Source organism: Apis mellifera, linkage group LG4 (assembly GCF_003254395.2).
Source record: "Apis mellifera strain DH4 linkage group LG4, Amel_HAv3.1, whole genome shotgun sequence".
Taxonomy (NCBI): domain Eukaryota; kingdom Metazoa; phylum Arthropoda; class Insecta; order Hymenoptera; family Apidae; genus Apis; species Apis mellifera.
The window spans coordinates 4,182,446-4,195,114 of NC_037641.1; the positions used below are offsets into that span (position 1 = coordinate 4,182,446).

General features: G+C 35.9%; 1 protein-coding gene across 2 annotated transcripts in view; it reads right to left on the reverse strand.

Annotated features, from left to right (window-relative positions):
- Positions 1–12,003, reverse strand: part of LOC411054 (polypeptide N-acetylgalactosaminyltransferase 2) — a 182,292-nt gene extending 170,289 nt beyond the window's left edge. Inside the window, exon 1 of one of the 2 annotated variants that reach the window (XM_394527.7) lies at positions 11,664–12,003. In XM_394527.7, coding sequence (XP_394527.2) covers positions 11,664–11,753 — 90 coding nt within the window. In that variant the 5' untranslated portion in view covers positions 11,754–12,003. The remainder of the gene's footprint in view (positions 1–11,663) is intronic. The other variant, XM_006558671.3, reaches the window with a different exon arrangement.
- Between the last annotated feature and the right edge of the window lie 666 nt (positions 12,004–12,669).

A 12,669-nucleotide genomic window follows, 5' to 3' on the forward strand; every position in this document is an offset into this window, starting at 1 on the left:
TCCGCAAACGCGTTAAAAGAGGGTTCGTGACGCGCCCTTTGTTTTTATCGGATCATCCCCTTTTCCAAATTTCCTGATTTTCTTCTCGTCTCTATAAAATTACTATGATATTTGAGAAAATAAATATTGAAGATATCTCGAAAGATTAGAAGAAGCATTCGTTGAAATTTATTGCGATTTGATGGAATATGAAAGATATGTGATTGAATATAATTCTCCGCGCGACATAATTACATATAATATCGTATAATAATTAAACAATACTATAGAAAACATTTTCTCGAATAAATAACTTATTACTCAGCCATTTTAATTTCATTAGAAATATCGCGAAGACTATAGCACGATACTTTTCACTTCAAGTATCAACGAAACGTGTTTAAATCTCATACAATTATTTTTTATATGCAAATAAGACAGAAAATCCATTTACATAATCTATCAATCGTAGATTAACACCTGTCGAATAAAACTCCATCTTTATACCTCTTCGCATCTTTCCTCTATTTTCTTACGTACACGAAAAATTATATAATTTATATTTCGCTCAACAATAATACATTAATCAAAACTTGGAAAGACTAAAATTACAAGAAAGAGGAGTGGCAACGAATCCCACGCGGATTTTTAATTAACAGAGGAAAATTAATCAACCTCTCGTTTCAAGCATCGGGAGGGATCGCTAATGAACTGGCTCTCGTGTCGAAATCAGCCACGTGCCGGCAGATTCTACGCGGAAAATCCTATTTCGCCGCCGATTCCCGATGAATTCGGGCGGCGAGCAATTTCATCAGGCTCGTGTCTCGGCCAGGAACGCGAGCCATCACACACGTGGATCCGAAACGTGTGTTCGAAATTCGAATTGCACCGTCTCGTGTAAACACACGTACGTGCCGGCCACGCGTGTCTACGGTCCGGGCTATTACTTATTACCAGCTCGAGATATTAATCATGGTTATCCTTGCGGAGTCAGCGCCTCAACGTTTTGCATAAAGCGAAACGAAACACAGCGGAACGGGTGTTTAAGGAAGGGAAATTCGGGTATAGGGAATTGTGCGTGGTTATTGGTGGAGAAAATTGGAATTCGTGGGCGAAGAAATTATATTTTTCGATGTTTAGAACCTCGAAAGAGTGTTCCACTCCTGTGTGAATCTCTTTCTCTCTTACCACCAGGATTTGGCATCTACGAATTTAATTCCAATTTTTTTCATCACTTCTTTCCTCGTTATTCAAACAATGGTTGGAATATTGATAAAAGAAGATGTATGTAACTTTACGAATTGAGCATTAATATAAAGAGAAGAGGAAATTTCGACAGTTTTGAAAGGAATCAAAGTTTCAACTTTGAAAGTTAATACAACGAATAGCTTCTACGAAAGACACCAAATTGATGATATTTTTTTATAATTCTTCTCAAGATTATTTCAAGACGAGATAAATACAATTGTACGGGGAGAGAAGCACATTCTGTGCGTGCAATTGTTTTAAATCCATCTTAATCCATCTCATTTGGAATTATCCTACGACGATACCGTTTATAACATTCGCAATCTTGCTCCAAGTATTTTACGGTTCAAAGATTATCGTGGCGAAAGATAAACAGCATTCAACCCTGGCCGTATTACGCTTCATCTCGCTCGTATATCCGCCGCCATTCTTCTGGCATTTGTGAACACGCGGAAATTAAAGCGCGTAAAAACGTGTACAGGCGTGGAGTGGTAGGAAAAAAAAAAAAAAAAAACCGGCTCATGGTTCATTTGCGGACGACACGGAGATGGGTTGACGAGCGACACTATTGTCTCGTAACCGCGTTGTAATTCCAACAATTCGCGTCACGATTGCACTCTCCGCGATATTATTTCATCCTCCTCGAAAAGATCCTACGATACTTTTGCGATTGTTGTCGTGCAAAAATACATTTCACGTGATCAGTGGAGATATTAATATTAACGTATGCACGTAAATTAAAAGGAAGAGGAAAAACTTCGATTATGAAGATTTTATCTTGATACGTGTTACGAAAGCCTTAAGATTTAACAAAGGAAAATTGGACACGCAGGGACTTTGATTGTCGAGGAAAATATTCAGCGTTGAATCGTGAGAAAAGGTATTACGATGAGTATCGTGTTATAAAAATTTCTCCAAAATTCTCGAACAACTACGTGGAACAAGGAAATATCAAATGTCGATCGAATATTTCTATGCGTGTCTTAATTATGCAAAAATGTCGAAATGAAAGAACAAGTCGAGTTTACTGCCTCGTGGGAGCAATATTTAAGTAGAAACACGAGTGGTTACGTGAATATGCAAATTCGCGTGATGTTGAGATCCATCCGAATCGAGGATAACCGTCTTGGTTTTCTTCTGGTCGGAACGAGCCCAGATCGGAAACTCTAACCCTCGATTAAATATTTACACGAAACCCTCGGCCGAGAACCACTCTGGAACGCGATCGAGATTAATCTTGAACATATTTGTCCGGTCGGGGACAAGCTGGCAAATAACCGGTTTAAACTATTTATCGAAACTTAGCTTTCCGTGGAGGCTAATGCAAAACCGGAAGATAGACAAGGCTAATGATAGGGACAGGATGTTGCTCATATACGTGCAAGTTGTTATTGCAACAAGAAAAAGAAAGGAAACGACTGATCGACTAATTTTCCGATCAAATAAGAGAATAAAATATTTTCCCGATACTCGATGCTCGTTAAACGCGAGTTAATTAAGAAGGAATGAAAAGATGGAATATTAATCCGTATACATTTTATTTTAATTGATGAAAACTCGTGCGTGATTTTTACTTAAAAACGTTTTAAAGATTCAAAGAAATGCTCTGATTTATTTATCCTAAAGAAGAAGTGCAAAGAAAACGATAAAATTTAAACATTTTACCTAAAGATAGAATGAAGTAGAGGACGATTTTTATATCAATATACAATTACGTGAAAATTGACAGAGAGATTGAGAATTGTGAAGAGATCCTCGAATTGACAGGTGTTGCAAACCTGGCCATTAGAAAATTCACAAGGCGAATCGACAATTGTAACGATCTCCCTCCGTTTCCATGGGAGAGGGATGGGTTCAGATCCGCGCGGAAAGCGAATTTAAATGGGGTTCTGTCGCATCGGTTACAAATAATACAGAGTTACGTTTGCACGTTTGGACAAACGCGTTCAATGGCAATTACACGTGACCAATTATGCAAGCTGCGTCCCGGTTATTTAACACGACCCGTGCACACGAGGAACCCTATTGCATTTAATCGCGATGCATCTTCGAAACAGTATCTCGTTTCCAACCAAATTGAATCGTGTCCAAATTAACTGAAATTAATTTCCCGACCGAATTTTTTCGTCGAATTAGACGTAAAGTCAACGCCCTTTGTCGATTTTCGATTCCACCCCACGGATGAAAAGAAAAAAGAAGAAAAGAAGGAGAAGAGAGAAATGAAAAGAAAGCAAAAGAAAGAAACAAAAGAGAAGCAGTACGAACGAAGAGAGAAGCCAATCATTAACCGTGCCTCCAGGAAGGGAGCTAATTAATAAATACAATTCCCTCTCCCTTTCCCTTCTACCCCCCTTTTTCTTTTTCATCGCGCAGAATAAGCATAGAATTTCGTTCCGTGAATAGCGAATAGCTGGCATGGTTGACGATGGTATGCACGCATACCGCGCACGCACAACCGCGTGCGCGTGGAAATCAGATCGCGGAATCGGGTCATCGAAAACCGTGGAACCGGTTCTCCGAACGATCAAACCTATTTTCCGGATTCCGGGCGCACGAATAATACACCGAATTTCTCTGGATCATTCTGGACATCCGGGAAAAGATGTGACGGGCTGAGCTATGCGATGCACGCGTGGATTTGCATTGCTTTCTAATTGTTTCACCGATTGATGAACGAAGGCGATGAGTGGAGGAACGCGAAAGACGATAACAGGAGGAATTGATAAATTGCTTTTGGAAATTTGATGTGTAACTTTTAATCGTTATTTGGGATGTGAGAATTTCTTGCTCGAAATTTTGTGACGATCAGAGTATTCTGATACTTAATATCGATTCTTTGTGAGATTTTTCGAGTCATGGTGTGTAATTTCACTTTCACATGCAAGTATCTATGATAAATATTGAGTTTCAGCGATGCATCGATCGAAATTTTTATATTTTCTTTGTCGGATTATTTTTAGATAGAGATACGAGAGTGGAATTATTGGAGGAACTTAGGATGGATCGTGGAGAAACGAGTGGATTTGAGGAGCGGGTGTATGGGAGGATTGCGTGAAGGGCAAAGGCAAGAGTATTTTTAAAACGCGTGGAGAAACCGGCGCGAAGAAATTTTAAATAGAAATCGGTGGAAAGCGTCTGCCAGATGCTGGCCCAAACTTTTAACTCGTTTTCATCGTTTTGATCCGTTAAAAGTTTAACCTAAGAAATTTTTATTACACCGTTTTTAATACGATAAAGGGGCGAAAGATCTCGGATGGAGGGATTCCTTTGAAAAACCGCTTCACCGCATATTGCATTCCCGCTGGATGGATAATATTGAAAGCCAATTGCTCGTTTTGCGTCCAATAAACGGTATTCTTTCAAAAGAAATACTTACAATCGTCCGATAACACGGGTTAGATCGAATCGATGAACGGAAATTAAAGTCCAGGCCGGGCCGATAAAAACGATACACGGCCAACGGAATAGGACAACCGCGTCCATTATTCAACTTTTTCCACACGCTTTTGTATCTGCATAACCCTCCTTCCCATTGTCCTTCTATTAAAAACGTTTATAAACGCTTGGGAAGGCCCTTTGACCCGATAAAATCTCGATAAATCACGAGCGTGCTTAAGTTTCTTTAAATCCGTGGAGAAATCCGGTACTGGGTACGATTTCTATGGCGAAAAAGGAAAAAAAAAAAGAAAGGGAGAAAGTGCAAGGAAAAAAAAAAAAGAAAAAGGAACATCGATAGATGGCTGGAAATAGTATTCAAATGGTGTAAAGACTTTACTATCTTACAGGGAAATTTATCTAATTCCTAGTTTTAAAATTCTGATTTTAATAGAAGTTTATGCGCATGTATAGACTGTATGGTTATACATGAGGTTATATTTTATATGATAAAAAATCTCTTTGATAGAGTGAAATTTATTCTCAAAATTTTTGCATTTTCTTTCGCGTTTCGAATGCAATTTTTGTTTCGAATTATTTTACGTACGACAAGATGATAAGGGTATTAAAATCTGAATAAGAAAGAAAAAAGATAAAGGAAAATTTTAATCTGACACGCTTTATCGTAATTGATAATATTAATTATTTTCGATCAAATATGATTTAATTTAATTTCTGAATACAAAAGATGTTTCCAAATTTCTTTCAAAAAGAAAAGAAAGAAAAAACTCTCTACCGTATTTATCAGAATTTACCAGAATTTTTCACGTCGAAAAATCACACATTCAACTTTAATCGCGCACGTGAAGATGTGTTGGGGGAAAGGAGCGAAGAGCGAGATGGATAACGCACGATGGTAAAACGCGTCGCGTTGTAAAGTTTTCGGTGAAATTCGCGCGATTTACACCGTGGTGAATAAACATCAACGATGAGGGCCGTTTAGCGGGGGACACAGTGAAAATATCACCGGACCATTTGTTAACAACGCTTGTTCTACGCCGTGGCGCAACGCGCCCCGTTCACGTTCTCATTTTTATCGGTGATTTTTAGATCCGACACGCGCGAAAGGAACACCCTTAGAAATTTTAACCGGGCATCGACTCGTCACTCGACATGCCATGCCGTAAAAACGTTTATCGTGTCCACCCTTGCTCATTTACACAAGGGTGGAGATCCCCTTCTAATAATTCCATCCGGGTATACACGCGATACGAGTTCCCTGGATCCAGGGTGAATAAGTCAGGGGAAAGATGGATCGATTACGAAAAATTAATCCATTGGATCCATAGAAATATAATTGCAATAATTGATATCATTTTGAATTGGTTAATAATTAATTTTCGATTGGTTCCTTTAACGTTTAGAATTGTAAATAATTTACAGAATTTAAAAACAAAGGAACGAACGAAAAGAAGAGACAGAATGCAGATTTTTCGCGGAGAAAGAAAAGAGTTTTTTTTTAAATTTACCGGTAGATCTGTAAAGTTTATACATACGAATGCTCGATCGTGCAATCTTAACAGAGACGAGAAATTAAGTTTGATGCAAAAAAATAGACACGAAAAAGAAAAATGAAACAAGAATGCAGATTTTTGCCGGAAAAGGCAAAAAACGAATTTCACGGATCTGCAAGATTTGCGTACCAAATGTTCGATCATGCAGTCTTAATCCAACAGAGGCGAAAAATTAAATTTGGCAAGGGTAGGGAAGTGGATGAAAACGAAAAAGAGCACGGAATTTTAGCAGATTTTTTGATAGAAAAGAGAGGAAACGATTTAATCATCGTCCAGAAACTGAGGAAAAACTAAAAATCGATCCACGAGACATCAGAATCGAAAAATGAAACTAAAGAAATTGAAAGAGGGAGAAGAAAACCGTATTTTTGGCGACCAAGAAAACGAGAGAGGGAATGATTTTCGCGAATCGGCTCGCGCCCCGAATGCTCGATCATGCAATCATCGTAACTCGACAGAGACGCGCGGGGACCGTTTTCGATCGTGGCTTTTCGAGTTTAATGGCCGAATCGTTTCCTGCAGGATCCTGCGCGATTAGTCCGCTCCATTAGAGCGTCAACGATTAACGCCGCGCCACCGACGAGGAGAAAATCGTCAAGGGGGGAGGAATCTTCTCTTCGCGCGGATCCGTATCGACAGAATAGTTTTACTTTTATGGGAGGGGAAAAAAAAAAAAAAAAACGTATGCGGAGACGCTTTATTGCCGGTCGTAAAAGTGGATCAACCGCGATTTCGTTACCGAGAACACGGAATGGAAGAATCATATTACCGATTCCAGTATGATTTCACTGGGCGGGTTCAACGTTCCTTCCTAATAATAGAAAAATTCAATTTCGACGACTTTCGATTAACGATGTATCGATCTCGAGGCAGCTAATAATTTCATGGACATGGAATCATTCGATTGGTACGCGTTGGCCAATTCAAATACGAATTTCAACGTCCCAATTTCGATAGTAATATCGCAATGGACGAGTTGATCACCGTTTTATCAAACCGTCGAATCAGTTACAAACGTTTCGAATCGGATGGTAATAAGGATTTACATTTGGGACGAGAAAATTCGATTAGCCCCTATCGCGCTTTCTATAGTTCTATCTCGTGGGACGAGATTCAAAAATTCTCATATCGTGAACACACCGTTTGTAAATTTTCTATTCGAATCTATCAATTTTGTTGCTCGAGAATTGAAACGTGAAATTTTAAATTAAAAAAAAGAAGAAAAAAATAGATTTTTCTTCGACAGATTTGTTTCGTGTATTAATTCTGGAAAACGCAACATTTCAACAAACGGAACGAATATTGTTCGATCGACAATTTCGAGAAGCAAATTAAGATTAATTAAAGTCGTCTCTCAATCGAGCTTATTTTCCATACGTTATTCTTTTTAAAAAGTATCGGATCAAAAATGGTTAATTTTTTTACCAAGAACGATCATTACACGTACGCATTGTATACGCTGCGTATCGTTTTAAAATTTCACTGTTTCAAGCAAATTTCAACGCGAAAGCGATAAGTCTATTCTAATGGCTGTACGCAGAGAAATTTTAAAGGCAAGCTGGCATAGAAGAAGCAAATTATCTTGCATTACGCGTTACCGCTAACGACACTCGATGTTGCGGAAACAAACAACGTTCGTGGAACCTCTCTCGAATCGAAAGACCGTTCCGATAACGGTCAACTGTAATTCAGAGCTCTCCTCCAGAAAGATATTCCAGATGGCTTTCACTTGGCTGGCCAACGTAACGGGTTGCCGATTACGCTCGTTTCTCCCCGGTAACGGTAGATTTTTCGATCGGAATCTGGATCGAGATCACGTCCGATCCGATGTAAGACGGTTGAAAAGTGAAATTGAGAAGAAAGAGCGAATGTACGCTACTTATGCATTCTACCAAAGCGATCGTTCGTTATCGTTGGAAAGTATCTGGCTACGATGTATAAAATATCTTTGACAGAGTGTATTTAGAAATTAGAAATGCAAAAATCTTACTTATTATGGATTTTCAGTAAAATTATTAATTTTGAAAAATTTAGGGAGTGACAAAAGGAAAGAATTATTATTTTCGAAAGTTGTTAAATTTCTTCAGATTGTTCGAATAGTTTTCGTAATTTTTAAAATATATGCAAATTTTGACAAAATTTATATTGGTTTGAGTCATAATACCGCTTTAATACTAATAATTATTCTAACATCTATTAATTATCTATATACTTAATATATACTCTTATCTAACTATCTATCTGTTTATATAATTATCGGATACAAAAAGAAATTTTTTTGAAGAACAAAATCTAAACTATAATAACGATAAATCTATCGATATGTGAAATTCATGCGGAATTGCATGAATTTCGATTTGGAAGAAGGGGGAAAAAAAAGGTTTTTTAAAAATAATCGGAAACCATACAGATGTGGATGGATTTGGGTTGTTTATATGGACAGTGTAATAACGTAGTAACGATATTTTATCAGAAGAAAGAACGTTGAAATATCCGCGGTGCAATCGCAACACTCCGCATTCCAGGCAGAAAATTACGGTACTATAAATCAGAAAATGTTGCGGTATACCAAATGCCGATATCGTCGATACGCGAAACCAATTTTAATATTCCGCCGAAAAACACGATTATTGACCAACCTTTTTTTCCTTTTATTTCGTTAACAAAGAAGTATTAAAAAAAAGAAAAAAAAAAAAAGATCGAACAAGCTTTCGACGAAAGTTCGATTAATATTTTTGTGAGTATCTTCTACATGTTTCTAAATAATTTGAACGAAGCTTGTTGAATGTTGAAAATTTTTATGCATCCTCGATGCACCAAATAACTCAGATAAAAGAAAAAAATTCGTGAGATTTTTCACGCGTATCGAAATTTTTGAATTTTTTTTTCCCCCCCATCTTTTTAAATTTCATCGAAAAATAAATAACATTGAATCAATTTTTAATCAACTCGATCATAATCGAAACAGATTTGAAATATTCTGTGATTCTCGCGAGAAAATTTACGTTGTGTTTGCCAATTTGTTGGCAAATTACGATCGAAACGATCAACTTGATGTCGAAACGCGTCAAAAATAAATTTACGCAAGATTTATTCACAGATTTATTCACCGATTGCTTGGAAGACGAATACACTATTACCAGAGACTTGAACACGTGGGTTCATTCATTCACGAGGCAGTAAACACATCAGTCAATCTTTCGTATCGTATTAATGTGTACGGGATAAAACGATCTCGAATGTAAATTTAATGCAGATTAATGCAAATTTTGCGATGTCATCTTATCAAACCGCGTGAAATACATTTTCAGAATATTCAGGATTTTCTATCGAAAATATATGAAATGGAAGATATTGAGAAAATTCCGATTATATGCAATTTTAAAACGGAAAATAATAGCTATGCTATATCGAAATGAATATACAGTCTATCGATTCATTAATTAACGCCAAAGAAATTTCGAAAATAATATAATCGATTAATAGAATTAATCATCAGTCAGTCACTTAATTAATATCAATCATCGATTAATAATACTGATCATCAATCATTTATTTTTAATCGAAATTTAAATCAAGTTCTGTTTGATATATTTAATTAAAGGTTTATTTGAACGTTCATTATATATGATTTACTGTTAACGTTTGATTGAAGCTGCAGCTAAAATCAGAATTAAAATACTAATTTTCCGATAAAGATACTTTAATTAACGACTGAATAAATAAATTACATTCATTATCGATTAATCGATCAAATAAAAATTTAACTATTAATCGTGATCGTTATCCTTTAATCGTAAATTTGCATTGAAAAAATTGTACGTTAAAACATTGAATTAAACGATGCACAATATCGATGTGAACGCTTTGCCGTGTCAACATTTTTGAAATACGCGAAAGAAGAATATTTGCCACGTTATTTCCTGTTAATGAGACTTTTTATGATGACATTCAAATGTTAATCTGCCACAGTTCTTTCCAAGTATCGTGGCTAATGACTCGCGGAAATCATCGAATCGTGAAACGTGGTGTATCGCGATTTATCCACCTAAGAAAAATACTTGTTACCAAAGAGAGAGAGAGCAGCGTTGAAAATTACTTTCACTCTCTTTTCCGTTTGTGCATACCCTATTGTTTCATCTAATCTAATTAACGTGTTTATGAGAAAATAAAATAAAATAAAATAAAACCGAATTGGAGACGAAAAATCGAAAAATATTGCTCTCGATTGTTAAACGTGGCTTTATCCTAGTTGAAAATTTAGAAAAAATAGGATCGAAGAATCTTCAATAAAAGCAATAATTAGCTCTTATTTATATAGTACTATTAATCGTGCTAATTAATGTCATATTGAACTTTGATTAACATATTATGTATAATTAAAAAAAAATCCTGCTAGAACCAGTTAATATATTAAAATAATTTACATAAAATAATTACTATAATAATGAATATCGTACAAGGATTGAAAATATGATGCAATCTTGCACAAGATCTAATTCTCTGATGAAAGAATAAATAATAAAAAGAAGATATCAGATATCAGATATCAGATATGTTAACGTTAAATTAAAATAGTGACAAACAAATATTGTAGATATTGAAAAAAGAAAGAAATATTATAAATAAGAAAGGAGAATTAATGCTAAAACAAAGATAATATTAAAACATATGGAACATGAGAACATAGAAACTTATAAATATTTATATACATTCAATATTAGAAAAAATCTAACCATCTGTTTCATCATTTCTTGGAACGAATTATTGAAATTGTTTACAAAGTCACATAAACGACTGTAAATAGCTAATAAGTAACTAATAACAATAATGTCATTTAGCTGTATACGTTGCCGTTATTCACCACGTGTTAACCATTTGTTACATTTAACATTACGCTAACTTGAACTCGTTCAATTTCCAAGTTCCGCATGACACGTGAACAGATCACGTGATAGACTAGATTCGAATGGAATTGGTACATCTGACGACGCAAAAGGAGTTTATTATATCGCCAAATAATTGAGATAATGTTATGAATATCTATATTTATATCTATATAAGATCGCGTTTAATAACTCGATGAACATGATACCGAAATATTCGAGTCGAAAATCGCATTTTTATTATCGCAAAATCACTTCTGGAATCCATTAAAAAAATGTCGATATATATCGCGCGAAAACGAAAGGAACATGGAACGAGAAACATACTACGCAGCTATGCAAAAAAAACACCCTTCGAATTTCTACTGCCTATTATTCCATAATGATACGCAATTGAGATTAAAGTAATTGTCACGTTAACAGTTTCATCGCGTGCAAATCGAATCGTAGAAATTCGAGCAACGTATATTGTCAAGGAGGAACGTTATTGCATACCTTTCGCGTGGGGCTGCGCACATTCGATCATCGAAATTCGCGCACATGGCGGCCAAGATCACGCATCGGAATCATATTCGCAATAAAAGATGATTTATTGACATACCTTTGTGTCTCGTGATGTGTGATAGTAGTAAACAAAGGCAGACATCCACGCGCATGACAGCAGCAACACAATTTTCACATTTCGCCGCATCTCTGTCGAGTATCTCGTCAATCTCGCCCCACGTCCTCGTCGTCCCGTTGGCAATCTTGTTACACCACGTACGTCCACGTTTCACGTGCAGTGTTTCGTTCGCAAAAAACGGAGCACGCACACCCGCCGCCAACTATGCACTGTAGCACCGTGGGCAAACACCACTAACGCGAACGAACCGGCAGCCGAAGCCATACTGTCCGGCTTCGACGAGAACGGCGGCTATGCGGTCACTCGGAACGCTGCGCAACTTCTGAATCCCCACGCCAGGCGGCGCAGCAAACACGGCTGTAACGCCCACTATCTTTATTGGCGCCGAATTTTAAATTACATACAATAGCTTATAAATTTTCAATATCGGTTTTATGCTAATTTCTTTATGTGATAGGACGTAACTATTGAATATACTGATAAAAGTAATCGCATAATAAAAGAATAATATTCATTTTCGTTAAAATAACGGATCAAAAAAGAAAAATAATGTGATATTTATGTGACAAAATTCATTATCGTAAGATAGATAAATATAATATAAATCTTAAAAAGATGAAGAATTTATAATTTTCCATAATTTAAAAATTTTTAACATCGTATATTTCATTATAATATATAATTGTATCCACTCTATAAATATTGTTTGATCAATAATGTTCCAGAATCTGATTTATATTTCTCGGATAAAATTAGAATTTATAATTATTTTAATCTTGTCTGAAGAAGTTGAAGCACGATATTTTTTAATCCTAATTAAAAAAGTTCATACTTTAAATAACGTTTAAATAACGTTTTAAGATAAAAAACAAAAAGTTTTAAACGAAGCATCGGCATATTAAACATAAATTGAATAACTTAAATCCTTCGATTAAATCTAAGCGGACGGAATCTTTTATAAATATTAATTATAAAAGAATACAAT